Source organism: Carcharhinus amblyrhynchos, chromosome 1 (assembly GCF_965287045.1).
Source record: "Carcharhinus amblyrhynchos chromosome 1, sCarAmb.v2.hapA, whole genome shotgun sequence".
Lineage (NCBI taxonomy): Eukaryota > Metazoa > Chordata > Chondrichthyes > Carcharhiniformes > Carcharhinidae > Carcharhinus > Carcharhinus amblyrhynchos.
This window is the reverse complement of record NC_137324.1, coordinates 96,753,880-96,777,955: the sequence shown is the minus strand read 5'-3', so window position 1 is coordinate 96,777,955 and position 24,076 is coordinate 96,753,880. Positions and strand designations below refer to the sequence as shown.

At 41.8% G+C, this 24,076-nt stretch overlaps 2 protein-coding genes across 2 annotated transcripts in view; both read left to right on the top strand.

Annotated features, from left to right (window-relative positions):
• Positions 1-340: 340 nt before the first annotated feature.
• On the top strand, positions 341-16,545 carry LOC145343293 (rRNA N(6)-adenosine-methyltransferase ZCCHC4-like). Its single transcript, XM_080189446.1, has 3 exons — positions 341-471; positions 12,757-12,875; positions 15,889-16,545. The coding sequence occupies exons 1-3, from the start codon at positions 393-395 to the stop codon at positions 15,973-15,975; spliced, it is 285 nt and encodes a 94-aa protein (XP_080045572.1). The 5' UTR covers positions 341-392; the 3' UTR covers positions 15,976-16,545.
• Positions 16,546-19,197: 2,652 nt separating this feature from the next.
• The window catches only part of zcchc4 (zinc finger, CCHC domain containing 4), a 57,445-nt gene continuing 52,566 nt past the window's right edge, over positions 19,198-24,076 (top strand). Inside the window, exon 1 of the mRNA XM_080189410.1 lies at positions 19,198-20,230. Coding sequence (XP_080045536.1) covers positions 19,926-20,230 — 305 coding nt within the window. The 5' untranslated portion in view covers positions 19,198-19,925. The remainder of the gene's footprint in view (positions 20,231-24,076) is intronic.

Below are 24,076 nucleotides of genomic sequence, written 5' to 3'. Positions count from 1 at the left end.
CAGTCTAACTCACACAAAGAACTAGCGTCAATGCGGATAGATTTGAAATTAGGTTGGTTAAAGAGAACCAGCCACATTGCCATATCTGCCATTCTCATACTGACCACTACTCAGACTGCCCCCCAGTTACACACTGCGAATGGAAAGAAAGCACACTGTCACTATATAACGCAGAAGTGACGATTGTGACCTCACTCAGTCACGTGACCGTTCGTTGCTGACCAGTGCGCATCCTCCATGGCAGCCTGGTTTTTGATTGGCCTAGGCTGCTTGTTTATTTTCTGTCAGCGAGGCTACGGGGCCCGCTGGAACACCGGCGCGCGGGTGACGTCAGCGGAAGGTCACGTGCCCTTGCAGTGGGATGTCGCGGTGTTCTGTTGCTGAATGAATGAATGGGAATGTCCGAGGGTGCAGGAATCGAGCTGATCCTCAACCAGGAAGCGGAGGCTAGAGCTCCCCTGTGCCCACATGGTAAGGACAGAGGAGGGAAGGGAGCCGTACGATACGGAGTCCGGCTGGCTCCATGCACGCAGCAGGCCGAGGAAACAAGGCATGGTTACTGAGAAAGAAAAGCAAAATGCTAGACCCGTTGAAATGAAGAGGGTTTGCTGGTTAGTAGGTCAGACAGCACTTATGGAGTTAACGTTTCAGGCCCGTGACCTTGGATCAGAACGGAAAGCTGTTAGATAAACTGGGGTAACATAGAACATTAAAGCGCAGTACAGGCCCTTCGGCCCTCGATGTTGCGCCGACCAGTGGAACCAATCTAATGATCCTCTAACCTAAACTATTCCAATGTTATCCATATGCCTATCCAATGACCATTTGAAAGCCCTTAAAATTGGCGAGTCCACAACTGCTGCAGGCAGGGCATTCCACGCCCTTACTACCCTCTGAGTAAAGAACCTACCTCTGACATCTGTCCTATAACTATCACCCCTCAATTTAAAGCTATGTCCCCTTGTGTTAGCCATCACCATCTGAGGAAAAAGGCCCTCACTGTCCACCCTATCTAACCCTCTGATCATCTCGTATGCCTCAATTAGGTCACCTCCTTCCTTTCTCTCTAATGAAAATAACCTCAAGTCCCTCAGCCTTTCCTCATAAGACCTTCCCACCATACCAGGCAACATCGTGGTAAACCTCCTCTGCATCCTTTCCAATGCTTCCACATCTTTCCCATAATGCGGCGACAAGAACCATACGCAATACTCCCAAGTGCGGCTGCACCAGAGTTCTGTACAGATGCAACATTATCCCACGGCTCCGAAATTCAGTCCCTCTACCAATAAGAGCTAAAAGATGTTGTGGCAGGATACCCAGAAAAAATCAAAGCAATCAGCATCTTCCAATTCTCAGCTTAATTCATTAACCCTATAAGTTTTACTCTCCACCGCTGCTTTATGACCTGCTGGGTTTTATGTAGCGTTTCAGTTTCCAATGAATATTCAAATAAGTGGCTGGCAGCTTGTGCACTGAGGAAGGATTGTCAGCATCACAGGAGGTTATTGCAGAAGGTCAGGGGACAGGGAGTTGGGGGTAGGGTGTTAGCGTGGATAGAGGATTGGTTGTCAAATAGGAGGCAGAGAGTGGGGGTCAATGGGTGCTATTCGGATTGGCGGATGGTGACTAGTGGAGTGCCTCAGGGGTCGGCTATTTACCATTTATATAGATGATCTGGAGGAGGGAACCGAGTGTAGGGTGTCGAAATTTGCTGATGACACCAAGATTGGAGGAAAGGCAAATTGTGTGGAGGGTGTGGAGAGTCTACAGAAGGATCTAGATAGGCTGGGCGAATTGGCCAGGAACTGGCAAATGGAATTTAATGTTGGCAAGTGCGAGGTGGTCCACTTTGGTAGGAATAATGGTAGGAAGGATTATCACTTACGTGGCGAAAAACTGCAGCAGGCAACGGTGCAGAGGGACCTTGGGGTCCTTGTGCATGAGTCGCAAAAACCCAGCTTGCAGGTGCAGCAGGTGGTCAGGAAGGCGAATGGGATGCTGGCCTTCATAGCGAGGGGGATTGAGTATAAAAGTAGGGAGGTCTTGCTGCGGCTGTATAGGGCATTGGTGAGGCCGCAGCTGGAGTACTGTGTGCAGTTTTGGGCGCCGTACTTACGCACGGATATTTTGGCCTTGGAGGGAGTGCAGAGGAGGTTTACTAGGCTGATGCCGGAGTTGAGGGGGTTGAGCTATGAGGAGAGGCTGAATAAACTAGGCTTGTACTCGTTAGAGTTTAGAAGAATGAGGGGAGATCTCATTGAGACGTATAAGATGATGAATGGGATGGATAGAATAGAGGTGGAGAGGCTCTTCCCACTCAGAAAGGATAATAGGATTAGGGGGCACAGCCTCAACATAAAGGGGGGGTGGTTTAGAACAGAGTTGAGGAGGAACTTCTTCACTCAAAGGGTGGTGAATCTCTGGAATTCTCTGCCCGTTGAAGTGGTGGAGGCTACCTCGCTAAATATTTTTAAGACGTGGGTTGATGGGTTTTTGATAAGAGAAGGGATTAAGGGTTATGGGGAGAGGGCGGGAATGTGGAACTGAGCCATGACTGATCAGCCATGATCTTATTGAATGGCGGGGCAGGCTCGAAGGGCTAGATGGCCTACTCCTGCTCCTGTTTCTTATGTTCTTATCAATGGGGGAATGTCAGGAGTGAAGGGTGAACATACTAATTCAACCGACTGTGGCTAATCATAGAATCCCTACAGTGCCAAAGGCTGCATTCAGCCAATCGAGTCCACACAGACACAATCTAACCCATGCCTATCCCCGTTACTTTATATATTTAACCTGCTCACCCCCCTACATATCAAGGGACAATTGCGTATAGCCAATCCAGCTAACCTGTATACCTTTGGACTCTGAGAGGAAACTGGAGTACTAGGAGGCAACCCTCACAGACATGGGGAGAATGTGCAAGCTCCACACGGTTGCCCAAGGCCGGAATTGAATTCTGGTGCTGAGACAGCAGTGCTTGTCACTGTGCCACCCCAAAGTGGTCGTAATCTCACTGCGGAGTCAGAAGATTTTGGGTTCAAATCTCACCCAGGACTTGTGCAGAAGTATCAAGACTGACACCAATTCTGTAAGAAGTCTCACAACCCCAGGTTAAAGTCCAACAGGTTTATTTGGTAGCAAACATCTCTAGCTTTCGGAGCGCTGCCCCTTCATCAGGTGACTGAGAGATCTCCCACTCATCTGACGAAGGAGCAATGCTCCGAAAGCTAGAGATGTTTGCTACCAAATAAACCTGATGGACTTTAACCTGGTGTTGTGAGACTTCTTACTGTGTTTACCCCAGTCCAACGCTGGCATCTCCACATCATGACTACCAATTCTGTAACCAGGGAACACTGTGCTTGCTTTTGGGTGAAATGTTAAGCCAAGGCCCCAAGTGCCCGCACAGGTGGACAAAAGTCTTTTAAGTGTGGCATCATTTTGAAGACGAGCAGGCAAGTTGTCGCTTGGCCAATATTTTTCACTTAATTCCCATCTCAAAAACAGATTTTCTATTGCTGTTTATGGGAGCTGTGTGCCTTTGTCTGTCACGTTTCCTACGTAGAGACAGTGACTACACTTCAAAAATACTTTATTGGCTGTAAAGCACTTTGAGATGTCCAGTGGTCATGAAAAATACCTAAATGCAGTTTGTTTTAAAAGAAAAATTGTGTTTTAAAACCAAGTGGAGGACACCTCATTACCAGTGACTGAGGCACAAGCAGTCTGGTCAAGATTCACTTTTAAGGCTTGCTATGCATATCATTTATGTCAGAACCAACTTTTAAGCTAATAAATTGTTGATCTTTGATGAACAACTGTAGTCCATGTGGTGTGGGTACACCCACAGCGTAGTTAACAAAACTGTTCTAGGATTTTGATCCAGTGACAATAAAAGAACAGTAATATCAATGCCAGGTCAGGATGGTGTGTGTAACTCCAGAGAGCAACTTGCAGATGATGCTCTGTAAGATCATAAGTAATAGGAGGATTAGTCATTCTGTCTATCAAACCTGCTCCATTTAGTAAGATCATGGCTGATCTGATGGTGGTGCCTTAACTCAGTCTTCTTCCCTGTCTTACATCCCTCTGTGAGTAAGGAGACCAAAACTGTACACAATTATCAAGTGACAGCCTTATGCAATACTTACCTGTTTTTGCATTCCATCCCCTTTGAAGTGAGGATCAACAGTCTATTTGCCTGTATAATTACTTGCTGTACCTGCCATGCATCTGCTGTCCTGGTTCTTCTGGGTGGTAAAGGTGATGGGTTGCAAAGGTGCTGTTGAAGGACACCTGGCAGGCCTTTGCAGTACATCATGTAAATAATGCACTCCAGAAGTGAAATGAATGAGTGTTTATGATGGTGGGTGGGCTGGGAATCAAATGAGCTACTTTGTCCTGGATGGTGTCAAGCTTCTTGTGTTGTTGTAGCTGCATTCACCCAAGCAATTGGAGCGTATTCTATTAAGCTCCTGTTGAGGAAAGAGAATCTGTGTAGGTTTGTAAGACCTGTGTACCTTAGACATTTATGACACTGACAGAACAACCAGCGTTAAGGTAAATAATATAAGCTGACAAGAGAGCAGTTTGCATACATGTGAAATGCAGTAAGAAATTTAAGCAAGAGGTAATGATTTAAAACATATGTTGATATTTTGAATATATTATTTTACTTTATAAAATGTTTCACAAGAATCATTGTTCATTTTAGCCGAAGGCAGATTGCTGCAAAGCATCATGGTAAAGGGCACCAGGACAAAGCCACATCCTGAGAGAATAATGAAACCTTGGATATATGCAAGCTTTTATCAGCAGAGTTTTTAATCGTAGAACATTCAGAGCAGCTTTATGAATAGGACCAATTCACTGTCCAGATAAGATAGATGCCTGCTGAGACTTGGAATCATGTATTATTCTGGTTTGACAGTAACCTGGAGGGGAGCTTGAGAATGTTAAGTTAGTGGCCAAGCATCTGGGGTTGCTAGATGATACCAGAGGTTGAGTTAGCCAGAAGGGGAGGAAGCATCCAGGTTCAAAGGAATAATGAAATGCAATTATGCCAGTCGGTAAGTTGCAATTGGCTGAAGTATACAACAAGTATTATTGTTGATTTATGTATCTTAAAGATGATTGATTCAAAGCTGACAAAAGGTATTTGATAAGGAAAGTGTATAATTGATCTATCTTGAACTGTATACAACAGAGCTTTATTGCAGTTGTCGTCGGGTTGCTCCTTGCCAGAATGACCTAGGACTCTTCAATAAGTTCCTCCCTGTGACTCGCTGATCAAATAAAAGTTGATCTTTAAACTGAGATACTGGCTTTGTGAGTCATGTATTGTCTGATGTTTTGGTGATACACAGTCATCTTGCAAACCTTGCTAACACTCCTGACCTGTCTTGTAGATGGTGGAAAGGCTTTAGGGAGTCAGGAGGCGAGTTGTTTGCCACAGGATTCCAAGCCTCTGACCTGCTCTTGTAGCCAGAGTATTTCTATGGTTGGTTGTTATGAACCTTGCTCATGTTATATGCAAGAGTGTCCCAACTTGAAACATTGGTTTATATTGGTGTATATTTGTTTGGATTAATTTGAGGAGCAACATACAGCCCAGTGAGAGAATAGTCCAGTCTTTGTTCAGCAATTAATAGCGTACTTATTGAAGTAAAAGAAGAAAAATACACAAAGTACTATAATTCACTGCCACTAAATATGAATGATTAAATACACACTTTTTCTGAGATTACCTCTTATTCCCATATGTTCCCCAAACTCACTGAGACACCCCTTTCCCCAAATAACATCCAATCTTGTAACTCTAAGTAAAATAGTTGCCACACAATGTGGCTTAGATGACCGGTTCTGGAAAATTGTCTTTTGTTCAGTGAAGGTACAAAACTGTGCCTTGAAGAAGAGGAGATTGTCTTTAATCTTCTGTGGCTCTAATTGTTAGATGGAACAGGCTCCCTGGTTTTGGCCTGTCTGGCTGTTAGATGGAAATTAGGCTTTTGGATGTGAGTTAGCCTCCTACTCTCTAAGGTGCTGGCATTTATTCCATTTAGTCTCTTTCATATTTAATTTAACAGATTTGGCTGCCTGTATCTCTTAAATTCTTTGACTCTAGAAATAGGGTGCATGTTACCCCCCACTGATCTATCAGTCACGTAGGTAAGCTGTTTCTACTAATTGGGCAATTTAAACCTGATTTTGTCTAGATACCTACTAATCATGTTACTGGGCAAATCGTATCTCATCATGCTGGCTGTTGCTGTCGCTAGGCAGATTGCTACCTGTTGCTGAGCAAATTGCATCCTATCATGCCTTTTAAAAAAATTCTTGCCACCACTGTTGTTGGGCAGATCCCTGACACTAGCCCAGATCAGTTTCTGGTGAATGCTGACTCCTCCCAGGATGTTGATTTAATGTCTGGAAAGCTGATCAGATACTTTCTTTTTGAGCTAGTCATTTAATAACACCTGGTGCAAATGCTAGTTGCCACCTGTCAGACCAGGCTGTGTTGTCCAGGTCATGCTGCACGCAGATACAGACTGCTTCACTACCTGAAGAGGTGCAAGTATAATGGAACATTGTGCGATCAGTAGCAAGCATCCTCCATTTATGCTCATGTGGCAGAGGAAAAGTTATCAATGAAGCAGCTGAAGATGATTGGGCTGAAGACACTTACTACCCCTGAGGAACTCCTGTAGTGCTATCCTGGGACTCAGATATCAACCTCCAACAACCACAACTATCTTCCTTTGTGCTGGTAATGGCTCCAACCTGTGGTGACCTTTCCCCTGATTTCCATTGACTGCTATTTCTAGTCACCGACTTCAGTGGAGCAATCTCCTTCCATTACTTGTGTAATTGTCCACTACCTTTCACATCTGAGTGGCAGGATTGAAAACTTTGATCTGATCTGTCGGTGGTGGGATTGCTTAGCTTTTATCTCTTGCCTGTTGTTCAGACTGTTTAGATTACGTGTAGTCTTGTGCTGTAGCTTTGCCAGGCTGTTGCCTCATTTTTAGGAATGTCTGGTGTTGCCCTGGCTTGGTGGTAATGGTAAAGTGGGGGATATGCCGGGCCATGAGGTTACACATTGTGGGGGTTGAATGCAATTCTGTTACTGCTGCAACTTTTGAGGATGTCTTTCCCATTTTCACCTGCTCCATGGAAAAAGTGAAAGGTTGTGAAAAGTATAATAACCCGTAAGCCATCCTCAGTTCTTGTGGTTATGCAGTCCCATTCCAGACAGAAAAACAAATTAAAGATGACTGATTTCAGGATGCTGCTTTTTATTATTTTATGCTTGTATGGTTGATTAACTCTGCCTGCATCTTTGCAGCAGGGTAGGATGACATTGTAGAGAAAAACTTAAACTGCCTTTATATGTGCTTCCGGACAGTTGGTGCTGGACTGAATGTTTACTGTTGCTATCGCATTCACCGAGAATCAACTGCAATTAATTCCTGAAGCCCATCAACCAACAGCAGATGCTGGAAGGCTGATAAGTTGCCTATTTATGCTGAATTAATTATCCTGACCAGTTCATGGATTGTCTGGCACAATGGAAGAGAGCTGGTGCATGGGGCAGGCTTTCTCCATCAGTTTTATTGTGCTTACTCGGAACAGAAAATTCTAGAAATGGTCTGACAGCATCTGAATTCATGTCTAATGTCTATAACAGTTTCAGTTACGTCTTGTGTTCATTTCTCGCTGGGAGAACTCTGAAATCTGCACTCCTATGGATTAGTTTGCTAACATATAATAGTTAATCCCGAAATGTGAAATACTAACTGGAGGATACACGAGATGGCATCCCTTCCTTCAGAAGGTAAGTAACTGGCTATCAGGTTAGTGCCTGAATGTTACAAGAACTTGGTCAGATATGGCCTAAGAATAAATTGCACGATCCATTGTGTGTTGTTGTTATAAAACAGCATATCTTACGATAAGCAATAACACGGGGTCAGATTAAAACAGTTTGATATAATCTGGACAAAAATGGTAGATGGAGTTCAATTTGGGAAATATGAGGTTGTCTAGTTTGGACTAAGATAGGCCTAAGTATTTGCTAAAGGATAAGAAGCTACAAACTGCGATAAAATAGAGACTTAGTGGTAAAGCACAAAAAAAAGTTTCTTCAAGGGATCTGGAATAGGAAGGGATGGATAAAGTTCTGCTTTGACTGCAGTACTCCAAACGCAGTCTATTTTGAGTAGCGTTCCATAGGAAGGATGTATTGGCCCTGATGGCATTTGGAGCACCAATTCATCAGAATAGTACCAGGGCTAAATGGACTAAATTAAGCCAAATGGTGATGAATAAGACATCACTCAAACCAGCCTCTCATCCATTGACACTGGCTACGCTTAACGCTGCACCTGAAAAGAAGCCAGCATATTCAAGGACCCCATGCACCTGGGCATTCTCTGTTCCACCACCTTCTATCGCAAAAAAGATACAAGAGTTTGAAGACACGTACCAACCGATTCAACTTCTTCCTTGCAGCCATCAGACATTTGAACGGACTTATCTCGCATTAAGTTGATCTTTCTCTACATTCTAGCTATGACTGTAACACTACATTCTGCACTCTCTCCTTTCCTTCTCCATGTACGGTATGCTTTGTTGGTATAGTGCGCAAGAAATAATACTTCTCACTGTATAAAAATACATGTGACAATAATAAATCAACTCAAAATGGAGCCAAAGGAGGTAAATGGAGTTTAATATACAGGTCAACCATGATCTAGTTGAATGGCAGACCCAGTTCAAGGGTCTCCTTCTGTTTATAACTGCCCTTTGAGGAAGCCAAGATTGGAAGATATGAGTCAACAGTGTAATAGCCAGGTTCCCAAAAAATAGCCAATTTCTTTCCATCAAGGACATTTTCCTGATAATCCAACAGCTTCTCAGTCACTTTACTAAATCCAAATTCTCAAATATCCTTTCTTTATTATTCATGTCGTGTGGTGGTTATTGCTAAGGCCAGCATTCATTACCCATTCGTAATTGTCTTTAACTGAGTTTCTAGAGAACAGTTAAGAGTCAACTACCATGTGACCTGAATTTGTATTCCCTTGATAATAGTCTAGTAATATCTGCCTAATTATCAAAGTGCAATTTTCTATTTTTTCCTAACATTATCTCATTTTACAGTCAATCCAGATAATTTGGCATTCTGCAATTGCTTGCAGTCACTTCCACTGCCAGTAAGCTTAGTCGTTCAACAGCAGGGCCTTCAACATTTTTTTTTATTTTGATACTGTTTTAGTTTTTGTAATCGTTCGTTGGAATAATATTGTGCAATTGCATCACAGAAAATGGGCCCAACGAAGATAATCTTTTTCAAAAACAATAAGAACATAAGAAATAGGAGCAGGAGTAGGCCATCGAGCCCTTCAAGCCTGCCCCACCATTCAATAAGATCATGGCTGATGTGAAGTGGATCAGTTCCACTTTCCCGCTTTCTCCCCATAACCCTTAATTCCCTTGCCTACCAAAAACCTATCTACCCGTGACTTAAATACATTCAGCGAGGTAGCCTCCACCACTTCAATGGGCAGAGAATTCCAGAGATTCACCAGTCCTGCTATCTTTCTAAGTGGGAAGAATCTGTCTACCTCTACCCTATCTATCCCCTTCATTATCTCATATGTCACTATAAGATCCCTCCTCAGCCTTCTAAACTCCCAACGAGTACAGACCCAGCCTATTCAGTCTCTCCTCATAGGCTAACCCCCTCATCTCCGGTATCAGCCTAGTGAACCTTCTCTGCGCTCCCTCCAAGGCCAATATATCATTCCGCAAGTGCTGCGACCAAAACTGCACACAGTACTCCAGCTGTGGCCTCACCAGTGCCCTGTACAGTTGCAGCAAGACCTCCCTGCTTTTATATTCTATCCCCCTTGCTATAAAGGCCAACATTCCATTCGCCTTCTTGATCACCTGCTGCACCTGCAGATTGGGTTTTTGCGATTCGTGCACAAGGACCTCCAGGTCCCTCTGCACTGTAGCATGCTGCAGCTTTTCGCCTTTTAAATAATAAGCCCTCCTACTATTATTTCTGCCAAAGTGGATAACCTCGCACTTGCTAACATTATACTCCATCTGCCAGGTCCTTGCTCACTCGCTCAGCCTATCCAGATCTCTCTGCAGACTTCCCACACCCTCCACGCAATTTGCTTTTTCACTCATCTCCGTGTCATCAGCAAATTTCATTACCCTACACTCAGCCCCCTCCCCAGATCATCTATGTAAATGGTAAACAGTTGAGGCCCCAGCACTGATCCCTGCGGCACTCAACTAGTCACCAACTGCCAACCAGAATAGCACCCATTGATTCCAACTCTCTGCTTCCTATTAGACAACCAATCCTCTATCCATGCTAACACCTTACGCCCAACTCCATGCATCCTAACCTTCTGTAGCAACCTTTTATGAGGCACCTTATCAAACGCCTTCTGGAAATCTAAAAACACCACATCCACTGGTTCCCCTCTGTCTACCGCACTAGTCACATCCTCATAGATATCCAATAAATTCGTCAAACACGACTTCCCCTTAACGAATCCGTGCTGCGTCAGCTCGATCAAACCATTCTTTTCTAGGTGCCTCGCTATTTCTTTGATGATGGATTCAAGCATTTCTCCAACTACAGACGTTAAACTAACCTAAACTAAAAAAACAAGCTATACTAGAACTAAAACAGAATGCTGGAAATTCTCAGTGGTGTATTGGCTTGTATTTAGTATTACATGACTTTTAACTTCATTTTGAGATTCAAAAAACTTGATTTCAAGCCACCTTGTGAATATTAAATTTCACAAACCCTTGATTGTCACTGGATTGGATTCAGTCAGTTATTGATTTACTTGTTCTCTTTTTTTCAATGATAGAAGATAGCAGAGCACTTTGTAAACTTGAAATGCACCAACAAATACTTAAGTACTTGACATTTTGCAGAAACTGCTGGATGTGATATTGATGTACAACGTTTTCAGCATAATTTGTTTTCTTAATCTCACTGTTGCCTAATACTGAACAGTTGCTGCTTTTCAGAAACTGACCCATGAGCGAGATAAAGAAAGGCATGTTGAAACTAGTTTTTGAAATGTTAAGTGTCAAGCTGTCAGAAAGCTGTAATTCCTTGCGTGTGATTTGAATGTTATTTCCTGTTCATCCATTGAAACATGCACATCTTACAGTAAATGCATTTTCCTAAATTGATGGGTGGATAAAAGGAATTCACTATAATGTTCTTTCTTGCCCATCCAATGATTAGAATATAGTGAGATTGCATGCAGCAAAAAAATGATATCACAAATAGGTTTGGAAACCTGCTCTCCAGCCCTATAACCAAGCACTTGAAATACGTATTGAACAGAAGTGACTCTACTGGTCAAACCTTCTGGAACACACTAGGCAAAAAACATTCTGAGAAACTACCTTTAAATTCTACAGGACTCCCTGTTTCTCCCTTTTTACCAATTTTTAATTCAACTTTCCACCCTCCACCAATTTTGCGAGCTCCTTAATCATCATCTGTCACCTCTTTGGGGTACTTTGCAAAAGGATTTTTGATTTCTGTGAATAGCACTGCACTTCTCCATCTTCTGTCTGCCTTCTGAAGAAACTCTATCAGTTTGTTAAGCGTGATTTTCTTTTCTATGTGATTAGGAGTAAGTCATTCAATCCCTCAAGTATGTTCCACCCATTTGGTTATTAAATCATGGCTGATGTATACCTCAACTCCATTTACCCACCTTTAATCTATCCTTACCACCAGACCTAACAAACTCAGTTGAAGGTTTCAATTTGACCTCGTGTCCACACACTGCCTTCTGAGGCAGGGAGTTACAGATTTCCATTGTCTTGAAGGTCACTTTGGCTTCTAATTATCTCACCTTCATCTAGGTATTTAGTTATAAGATTTGTATTGTGATCAACTGCAATTCAACTGACAAAGCCAATTTTTATTTTCCATTTTGCTTTGCTTTTTTCGAGCTAATTGCCTCCTGTTTTTCTTCTTTGCTCTCACACCTGCATTGCCCCTTTTACTAACCAGAATCAGGAGAAGCGATTAACCCATTATTTGGTTAACTTACTGTAAATAAGATCTTGCTGTGTGCAAATTGTCTGCTGTATTTGTTTACTTGGAAAGTGCAGTTGTTACGTAATTCATTGGGTTTGAAAGCAACTTAGAATCTCCTGATCAATGATGAAGCACTGTATTAGTGCAGGCACGTTGAATAGGTATTTGTTTGCTGCTCAGACATACAATGCTGTTTTGTAACCATCCTATTGACTAGATAGAGAAAGGTATGCAGAACTGGTTTTGAAATGTTGATTTGTCAGAATGCTGTAATTCCTAGGGTGTGATGTAAATACTATTTCCTGTTACTCATCCACTGAAACATGCATATCTTACCGTAAATGTATTTTCCCAAATGGATAAACAGAATTCACTTTTTTGTATACGAGCAGTAAGTTGAGTTAATTTCCAATCGTTTCCCTATCTCATTGACAAAGTGCTAAGTCTCTTCTCTTCCTCAAGTATATTGAACTTATTCTAATGAGATGTTTGAATGTAGGTTCTCACGTGTCTATTCCACTACATGATGCATTATTTCACTAGCATATACCATCAAATGGCCATATGTTTTTCTAATTTATACATATTACAAAGGGAGAAGTAAATGTCAAACTTGCTGTAACACACTATGTTTCTTCCTGGATTTGTTGTAGGTCCAACTTTGTTGTTTGTAAAGATAAAGCAAAAAAAGCAAGAAGCCAGGAGGTTTTACGCCTGTGCAGCCTGCAGAGATCGAAAGGACTGTAACTTTTTCCAGTGGGAGGATGATAAGGTAGGAAAGAATAATCAATAAGCTGTCTGTGATTTAAGAACAATGTTGCCCTGGATATTGTGGAAATGGTTTATATTCCATAACCATGTGAAATGGAATGCATGTAAATCCTCCAACTTGTGAGCACAAATTTAATTATGTGCCCTGTTATGTAGTGCCAAGATGTGAAGTTAAAGTGGACACCAGGCACTTCCTGAAGAAAGGGACAGAATCAGAGGGTGAGGGCCAAATCTATTCTTAAGCGCCTTGTACCAGCTAGTGACAGCTGCAATGGTTTCCATGATGGAACCCAATTCTATATCTTCACTGTTTCCCCTGATCTTCTGTGTTTTGAAACTGCCCATCTAACATCAAGTTGTGGATGAGTCAAAATTTTTTTCAACTGAATTTCAAGAGCCAAAGGCATCACTTCCATTCGCATTGTGATTGTGTTCCTGTGCCATTGACTGAAACCCCTGTTGGATATTTTATTAGGCTGAAGAAGATTATGTGAATCCTGACATTTGTTTCAACTCACAACTGAGCTTCAAACCTCAACTCCTATCTCTTACCAAAACTATTTGCTTTTACCCATCAGCTACCCTCACGTCCACTTCACACTCACTGTTGCTGAAACTCAAATCCATTCATTTATCATTCCTAGATCTCGTCCTTGCAGCCTGCCTCCCACCATCCACCCTCCATAAACTCAACTGTTTGAATTGTCTGTCCTACACTATTTCCCACTTGCCTATCATTCCAATCTTACTCATCTACATTGGCTTCTAATGACCCGAATACATCAAGCTGAAAATCTTCACTGCACACCTCTCGTGACCTTGCCCAACTATATCTCTGCAACCTCATTCAGCCTCCTACACTAAAAAGTCATCTTTTTGACCTTCTGAAGTTTTTCTTTCTCTTCATTTTACCAGTGAGGACAGAATCTTCAGCAGCCTAACTCTCTGGGTCTCCCTCCCTACCATGTGTCAGCTCAGATTCTGTGCAGCTCTGAGGGAGTATAGTATTGTGGGAGTGCCATCTATTTATACCGATATTAAACTGAACACCCATCTGTCCTCCTGGCTGGAAACCCATTGCTTTATTTCAAAGTAGAGCAGACAGGTTCTCCTTGGCATTCTCAATCCTGAACCAGCATTAGTTTAAAACAAAAACCGAATAGCTGCCATGATCAAAATGCTGTTTGAGAGCTTGCTGTGTGCAAATTGGTTGCCATGTTTCCTCCATTACAATGATCACTGCACTTTGAAAGTACTGCATTACAGTTGAGAAGGGTTGTATTGATAGGTCTCTCTTCCCTCAAACCCTTAACTTTCATCTCCACATCCTTAGTTCAGATTGCTCGCTTGGTTATTCATTGATATCTGCTGCTGAAAAGTTAGAAAGGGTAGGGGAGCAAATAACAAATACATTAACAATTTGCATGCAAATTGCTGTTTTGTACCCAAGTCTGCTGTTATCTTTATTTGTGCCCCTTCGGCTCTCTTCTGTTGGCCAGCCATGTCAACTTTCAACTCTCCCCTCTTGGGTGGTTTAACTTGTCATTATTTGTCTGCCTTTCTATCTCATGCTTGTGTATATTGACTTTCAAAAGTTGTCAAACTTCTTATGGCTGTGCAGACAACAGGGTGTGTCCTGCAAATGTTATGAGTGCCTTGATGACCGGAATTTGAGATTTGGAATTTGGTGCAGAGGGGGTAGGGGATTGTTAAAATTTGTCCTTGGGCTGTATAAGTCACTGGAATGGCCTACATTTATTGAATTGACTTACTATTGTTACATGTATGAGTATACAGTGAAAAGTATTGTTCTTTGTACGTTATACAGACACAACATACTGTGCATAGAGAAAGAAAGAGTGCAGAATGAACCGTTACGGTCATAGCTAGGTGTAAAGATTAACTTAATGTGAGATAGGTCTATTCAAAAGTCTGATGGTAGCAGGGAAGGAGCTGTTCTTGAGTTGGTTAGTGTGTGACCTCAGACTTTTGTATCTTTTTCCTGACGGAAGAGAGCATGTCCGGCATGCGTAGGGTCCTTGTTTATGCTGGCTGCTTTTCAGTCTACACAGAGGAATGGGAGGCTGGTTTGAGTGATGGACTGGACTAGGAAATTGCCTGCCCCTAATTGCCCATGGACGTGGTGGTTAGCTGCCATCGTGAACTGCTGCAGTCTAGTTGGTATAGGTGCACCCACAGGTGGTGTTGGGAAGGAATTTCCAGGATTATGACCCAATGCAAATATTGTCACTATTGCCGCCACCTCTCAAATGTGGCACTTTTCATGTTTGGGTATAGGCTGTAACATCAGTGAGCAGGTTATTGGTGGGTAAGTGCCAGATGATAGCACTGTCGATGACACTTTCCATCACTCTGAATTATCGTTTTGTCACATTGGAAAGTTGTAATGATGCAGCTAGTGTTCTCAGTGCTGGAATTGACCCTCTCCAATACTGGGCTTTATTTTCAAACATATAATTGAAGCAGCAGACCACTAAGCTGTTTGCACTTGTGCGTGACTTGGAACTGGCTTCAGCCTTTGTGTCGGTTGCAAAAAAATTAACACTGTCAGGACTTGCACTGTTGTACATAGTTTTATTTACATTAAACCTTTCATGGAGAAGACTCTTCCAACTGTTGGAATAAACTAGGACAAATACACTTTATGCCACTGGGTGCTGCAGAATTTTTCTGGAGACTTTGTTGCTATCATTTGTCGGGATCCTTTTATTGTGGCCATTATCTCTAACTGTGCCATATGTTAACATCTTGAAATATTTTGCTCTCTGGGTCTGCTTTGCTACTCACTATTTTTCTGAGCAGATTATTATGTTGTTTCGTTCTGTGCAAGTTCGAGTGCCGTGATCGACTGGCCTTTGACCTTTCTCAGTGTTTCCGCTGGTCATGGTAGTGATGTTGACCCATTTACTTTGGCATTAACTTGATTAAGAATGCTTCATCTGTTGCTTCAAGTCTAATGTTAACCCCTGCTTGTATTGCACTCTGATTATCAGGTCTCAGAGGCCCGGCAATTAGCAAGAGAAGAATTTAACCGAAGTCGACAGCCACCGTTTACACACAAGCAATATGTGGCAAGGTAATGACCTAGTACTGTTCACTGGATAGCTACATGGAGACATAATGAACTAGTACAGTGTGCTAGATAGTTACATGATGAGATAATGAACTAGTATTGTGTACTAGATACCTACATGGAGAGATAATGAACTAGTACAATTAGCTAGTTAGTTTTACGTGGAGGTGTTTTGGGAAATCCTTTTAGGTGGCCTAATTCATTTAAAGACTAAATCTTTTCATTTAACATTTTATTTCACAAAGGCAAAAAAGTTTATTCAATTTAATGAAATTCTTCAATTTAAAGTAGTTATATTAAAAACATTGAAATGGTAGAATCAAGAACATTACAAATTAACAATATTCAGAACATACAATTAGGACAAAACAAATCTCATTTTGGCCAAAATGGGAGACCAATGGTTCCATCTACACAGCTAATGTGCCATCAGGCTTTTCACAAAGATTTCAGATTTCATGTCAAAAAAGTAGAATAGTTGTACTTTTTTTTTTAGTCAGATTAATCTGCCCAGCATTTAATTAACAGCAATTTTATTCATTCATTGATCTGTCAATCTACTGATGACATGCCTTTCAATCAATAATTCTCTGACACCTTCAAATATAACTGTTATTCATCTGTCTTTTATGGATGTTCTCTCCCAAAAAATGGCTTTTTATGATTCAGCATTTTCCCTAACTAATTTAAACCAGTTCTATTGAAGGCACTTTATCGATTGGACTCACTTTCTCTGGCTTAGATATGCATCGGTAATTTACATTGTTGCATTATTTTGTGCCTGACTTGTGTTGAGTTCTTGCATGAATACATCTTTCATTTTTAATGGCATGTTAAAAATATTTTTTAGAGACATTAAGATGTTAGTTAGACATTTTGTATCATTCTCAATCCAGAACATTAGGTGCTAATTATCCTTATGTTGGGTAGTTAGAATTAATCAGAAATCTCAACTACAGAAGGGAATAAACTAGTGCAGTGAACTGCAGAGGCACATGTTAGGGAATCAGGATATTAATCTAAGATGAAAGCAAAATACTGGGGATGCTGGAATCTGGAACAAAACAGAAAATGCTGGAAAATCTCAGCAGGTCTGACAGCATCTGTGGGGAGAGAATAGAGCCAACGTTTTGAGTCTAGATGACTCTTCGTCAGACCTGGTATTATTTTAGAAATTCTAAAGAAAGCTGGAAATTTAAGGATCCAATGTATGTGTATAGTTGCTAGTCCAGAAATTGCTGTGGCAGGTTGAAGAACATTGGCCACTGCTAGTTAGTCTACCCTTGACTGTTCAATCTCCATATTTCACCCTGCCAGTTGCTTTTAGAGTGAGATGGAAACTGTGCAGCATCCTCTGCAGGGTACCTGGGATGTGAGTGAACAAGGAAAGCCACTTTGCGGGTCTTAGGTTGTGGAGGGAGCCATGTAAATGTTCACTTGGAAAGATTTGATTTGACTTTGATTTGATTTATTATTGTCACATGTATTAGTATACAGTGAAAAGTATTGTTTCTTGTGCACTATACAGGCAAAGTATACCATTCATAGAGAAGGAAAGGAGAGAGCACAGAATGTAATGTTACAGTCATAGCTGGGGTGCAGAGAAAGATCAACTTAATGTAAGGTCCAAATCTGTGAGAGATAGAATTAGAGCATTGTTAGAGAGTTTAAGAGTTAGAATTAAGTTTTAGAACATAGAATGAGAGTAAAAGATAGAATCAGAAGGTATGTTGGGCACAACTTGCAAGAAGTTGCCACACTTCGGTGCCATTTTGGGGAATGGGAAAAGAAAAAACGAAAAAGGACAAAGAAATGTTGTAGGGGACATATTGAGATTCAGAAATTCAAAACAAAGGGTGGATTTTTTTTTTAAGGAACAAAACCTTTTTGTCCACCCTCGGCTTCAGTATTTATGCCAATGTTAAGCACTATGCGTTTAGACTAAGTGTGATGGGGCGTAAAGAAAGTGAGCAGAAAGCATCAGCTTTATTAGGTAGAAATGTGAACCTCAATCTGAACGGCACTGTTATGCATTTGGAGTCAGTGACCATCCTGAGCAGAGACGGGGACTAGTAGATGAGTGGCAAAGATTGTATGTGTATCCATTGAAGCTTCAAGACTGAAATTGTACTCAATGAACAATCTTTAACAGTAAATTGCAGATCAGCGATTGTGCTGGGGAGAGGGAGGGTCTAACTTGCTGTGAGCACTGATTGGCATTTACTGTTTACTGATTTACTGATGGTTTACTGTCAGATTTTGGATTCCTTTCTCCATGTTGCCATAACTGTAGATTTAGAGAGGCAGCATTCCTGATGCCATTTAAGAGCCTCTTCTTACATCAGCCTATACTTGTCACTGCCACCCAGTGGAGTTGCAATGGAGAATATTCCATACTTTTTTCTACTTTTTTTTACAGTCCTATGAAGGTTAGCACCAGATACCCAGGTTTAATTCCAGTCTGGCTTCTGTTTGTGAAATTTGCACATTATTCCCATGCCTGCATGGTGGGTCCTCTGGATGCTCCAGTGTCCTCCCACAGTCCAAAGACATGCAGATTAGGTGGATTGCCCCTTTTGTTTGAGTGTGTGTAGGTGTGAGGGAGAGTGTTGGAGACGGGAGAACATTCAGGGGTAGTGGGATGGGGAGGGCGAGTGTGCGCAGGGATGGGGGATGCCAGAGTGGGTGGGAATGGGGAAGGTGCACAGGGAGGAGGTGGGGGTTGGGTGGGCGCACGGGGAATGATGGGGTGGGGTAGGGCAGGAAGGAAGGAGTGTGGAGGGAAGAGGGCGCTGGTGAGTGCGTGTGTGCACAAGTGACAAATGTTTAATCCAGGCACCATCAAGTGTGGAAGGGTTCAGAAGGAGGAACATGGGGACATTGGAAGGAATAAGAGTACATCATTTAGCCATGCAAGCCTGTTCCACTCCATCATGATCATAGTTAGCCTGTATTTTATCTCCACCTACCTGCCTGGATTCACACTGCCTGACAAAAACATATCAGTCTTATTTCAACAGACTACACATCTTGGGACACTAAAGGGTAATAGATTGTTACCTGTCCACCTAACCTGCAAGTCTTTCAGATGGTGGGAAGAAACCAGAGCACCTGGACGAAACCCACACAGACATGGGGAGAATGTGCAAACTCACACGCACACTGGTCGGAATCAAAGCCAGGTCCTAGGCTGAGAGGCAAAAGTGCAACCATTGTGCCACCCACAAGCCTTGATCACGTAACCTGCCCTCATAATGAATCAGATGGATGTTTGTTGCAGTCTTGTAGTCGCTTACTGCAGTGAACTGTTTCTTCCAGATTTATTTAAATTAATTGAATTTAAAATCTCACACTGATTTGAACTTGTGTCTACAGAGCATTAGTCCAGGCCTCTGGATTACCAGTCTGGTAACATTATGGTAACATTCCCCATATTTCATTGTTGAGGTAAAGTCGTCAAAACCTTTCAGAAGGGAGTTAGGTAGTTCTCTGAAAAAGAGGGATGTATTGTAAAATGATGAAAGGAGTCAGCAGGAAAATTTGCCTGGTGGCTTGTAGAGAAAAACACCAGTGGAGACCTGGTAAGCTGAAAGGCCATAAACTTTGCAATAAACTTTCAATCATTTTATGTATGGGATGGGCCATCATGTGCCAAAGCAGCAGTAACATATTATGTGCAAACTCTGCATGGATTTTAAACTACTAGAATAAAGATAATCCGTTTGAATATTGGATGTCCTAAATAAAGTTCTGAATAGATGCAGTGTCTGCAAAACTTTGTACATCTCATTTCAGATTTTGAATATTGAATATTTGTATTGGAGTTTGAGGATGATGGAAGATGATGAATAGAATATTTCTAAGTATGGAATCTGTGAATGGCTTTGGGCCTTGTTTTTAATTACTTCTGATTAGAAGGTTGCTAGCATTTCTTTGTTAAAGGAATTATTAATTTTCATGGATTATTTACATCCGTTTCACTGCAGGAATCAGCAGTTTGTGTCCTTACCCTCGGCAAACAGAAAATTTTGTCCAGACTGTCAGATTTTATTGCTTCCTGAAGAGTGGGACCAGCATTTGTCTCACTGTCGCCTGCGAGAAGTCTCTCTGGATCAGCTAACAAGACCCAGCCATCTGCTACTTCCACTCGAGAACAAGAAGACTAATGCTCAATATCTGTTTGCTGACCGCACTTGCCAGTTCTTGTTGGATTTAATTGTTTCGTTGGGCTTTAGAAGGGTGCTGTGTGTTGGGACACCACGGTATGTGAGTGTTAATACAATATTTCCAGTCATGGCTCCTCTTAAACTCCCTGCATTATAACGTGCTGAACCCAGTCATTTCTCTGATGTGTCTGACTTTGTATTTTGGCTTGTGTGGGTTAGTGACCGCAGGTCAAATGGAGCCACTGACCTTCTTTTGTCTGTAAAAATTTCTGAGATAAATGAGGCAAAAAAACGAATAGACTTTGGTAAAGATTTCAGCAGAATAATTTTCTAGAGGATCTCATCCCCCACACGGTGGTAATCCTCCTGAAAACTTTTCACCATGAAGACCATCTTTTATTTTAAATGGACCATAAGGCCCAATACTCCCCAACCCCAATGACTGATGTTAAAGCAGCTTCAGTAATCATATCCAATTTGGGTGGCACAGTGGTTAGCCCTGCTGCATCACAGCTCCAGTGACCCGGGTTCGATTCCTGGCGTGGGTCACTGTGTGGATTCTGCACAGTCTGTCTCTGTGTTTTTGCGGGAGCATTAGTCATGCTACACACTCAATTTGCCCAAGCAGGCACCGGAGAGTGCTGAATAGGGGATTTTCACAGTAATTTCATTGCACTGTTAATGTAAGTTTACTTGTGACACTAATAAATAAATAAACTTCTAGTTCCTAACTTGAGAAGCTCCTGGTCTCTGCTATTTTGCTGTAAAATAATGCTGTAGAGGACACTTTTCACAAGTGAAGTAAGGGGCCTGAGGAACAGATGATCCTGCTCTGTGTATAACCACCTGGTAGCCCATACAGAGTAACATTAATAGAAACCCAAAATCAGGCTGTTTACAAGCGTTGGATGGGCAATAAAGAAATTGGAAGATCAAATTATTTCTTCCCCTACTGTCCCCTCTCTGGCAGCCATGAATGGGTTTGGGAAGCAGTTCCTAGCAACTCTCTGATATCTCACTCATCAGTCCATTCCAGGAGTATAATGACCAGAGGCATCAGGCCCTTTGACTACAGCTCATTTGCAAAATAAATGTTAAAATGTATATATTGTGATTGCACAAATGGGAGTCAATGCTTGCCCAGAGGAAGTGAACATTTCCTGAAATTAGAACTTACATTTCGACAAATCTGTTCTGTTGTAATGATTTACATGTAAATTATTCTAATTTTCCCTGATGTAATTATTCTCATAGTAAATTTCTAATTAAGTTCAGTTTCTTCAGCATATGTTTCTGCTATAAGTTTCACCTTGGTGACCAACCTTTACTGAGATGAATTTAACACCTAAAGGTTGATAGGTTGTGTTAAATGTTGGCGTTTCTTTTTTTAAAAATCAAAAATCTGAAATCTGAAACCTGAACCCAGCATGCTTCTAAACTCCCACACCTGGAATAGAGGGGGACATGGGAGGGGTCTGTAATTTAGTAAAGTAAACTTAAATTATTAATCACAAGTAAGGCTTATACTAGCATTACAATGAAGTTACTGTGGATATTTTGATGAGGCAGCCAGCCTCTTTGACCTTCTGTACAATCTGCAAAGGAGCTGGATGGGTTTTCCAAGCTTTGGGAAGCCAGGGAGCTGTGGATAGCTTCTAGGAGATGGTAGCATCCTTTATACTGTGACAACACTGCTTATGCATCTGCAATGGCCTGTATCTCTTCCCTCCCTATCCCCACCCTATTTACAAACCTCCCCTACAAAAATCCGCAGAATTGGAATGCCTTAGGGTTAGGATTTGGACAATAATTCCACACTCAGTTATAGAGGTTTACAGCATGGAAACAGGCACTTTGGTCCAACTTGTCCCTGCTGCCCAGTTTTTTAACCAGTAAGCTGGTCCCAATTGCCCGCATTTGGTCCATAATCTCTGTATGTCAATCTTACACATGTAACTGTCTAAATGCTTTTTAAAAGACAAATTGTACCCCCTCTACTACTACTCATGGCATTCAGACACTCCCCACCCTCTTGTGTGAAAAAATTGCCTGTCTGGACCCTTTTGTATTTCTCTCCTCTCACCTTAAACCTATGCCCTCTAATTTTAGATTTCCTTACATTTGGGAAAAGATGTTAACTATCTTATCTATGCCCCTCATTATTTTATAGACTTCTAAGATCACCCCTAAGCCTCCTACGCTCCAGGGAAAAAAGTCCCAGTGTATCCAGCCTCTCCTCATAACTCAAACCATCAAGTCCTGGTAGCATCCTAGTAAATCTTTTCTGCACTCTTTTATGTTTAATAATATCCTTTCTATAAATAGGTGACCAGAACTGTACAAGATATTCCAAGTGTGGCCTTACCAATGTCATTACAACTTCAACAAGACGTCCCCTCCTGCATTCAATGTTCTGACCAATGAAACCAAGCATGCCAAATGCCTTCTTCACCACCCTATCCACTTGTGACTCCACTTTCAAGGAGCTATGAATCTATACCCCTAAATCTCTTCGTTCTATAACTCTCTCCAATGCCCTACCATTAACTGAGTAAGTCCTGCGCTGCTTTGTTCTACCAAAATACATCACTTCAAATTTGTCTAAATTAAATTCAATCTGCCATTTATCAGCCCAGTAGCCCAATTGATCAAGATCCCGTTGCAATCCTAGATAACCTTCACTGTCCATCATGCCACCAATCTTTGTGTCATCTGCAAATTTACTAACCATGCTTCTTAAATTCTCATCCAAATAACAGTGAACCTAGCACTGATCCCTGAGATGCAGACCTCCAGTTTGAAAATCAGCCCTCTACAACACCCTCTGTCTTCTGTCGTCAAACCAATTTTGTATCCAATTGGCTACCTCACCCTGGATCCCGTGAGATTTAACCTTGTGCAACAACCTACCATGCAGTACCTTGTCAAAGGCCTCATCGAAGTCCATATAGACAATGTTGACTGCACTGCTGTCATCTACCTTCTTGGTTACGCCTTCAAAAAACTTACCAAATTTGTGAGGCATGATTTTCCATTCTCAAGTCCGTGCTGACAGTCCCTAATCAGTCCTTGCCTCTCTAAATGCCTGTAGATCCCGTCTGTCAGGATACCTTCTAACAACTTATCCAAGACAGATGTTCGGCTCACTGGCCTGTAGTTCCCAGGCTTTTCCCTGCAGATGGAGGGCACAACATTTGCTTCCTCCCAATCTTCAGGCAGCTCGCCTGTGGCTGCCAGTGATTCAAATATTCTATCAGGGACCCACAATTTCCTAACCTCCCACAATGTCCTGGGATACACTTCATCAGGTTCTGGGGATTTATCTATCTTGAAGCACTTTTAAGATTTCCAGCACCACCAGTCTGTAATATGTACACTCCAAGACATCAGTATTTATTTTCTCAAGTTCCTTAACATCTTTGCCTTCCTCAACAGTAATTACTCATGAAAAGTATACATTTAGGATTTTGCCCATCTTTGTGGTTCCGTGCATAGATAACCTTTTGATCCTTAAGAGACCCCATTCTGTCCCTAGTTACTCTTTTGCCCTTTTATATATTTGTAGAAGCTCTTTGGATTCTCCTTTGCCTTGTCAGCCAAAGCAATCTCATGTCCCTTTTTTGTCTCCTGATTTCTCTCTCAACTCTATTCCTACACCTCTATACTCTCATGGATTGGAGTTGCACGCTGCTGAGTCCCTTCAAGTTTTACTGGAAATCAAGTCTTACAAACAGGCTGAACATGTCAGATACAAAAGGCATATGTGATAAAATATCAAGGAAAGTTGGACTTGGTGGGCTCCTTTCTGAAATGTCATCTCCCACCCTCCAGTGAATGTTTTTTAAAAAATTTCTTTGTGGCACATGGGCATTGCTGGCCGGCCAGCATTTATTGCCATCCCTAGATGCCCTTGGCTAGGCCATTTCAGAGAACAGTGGAGTC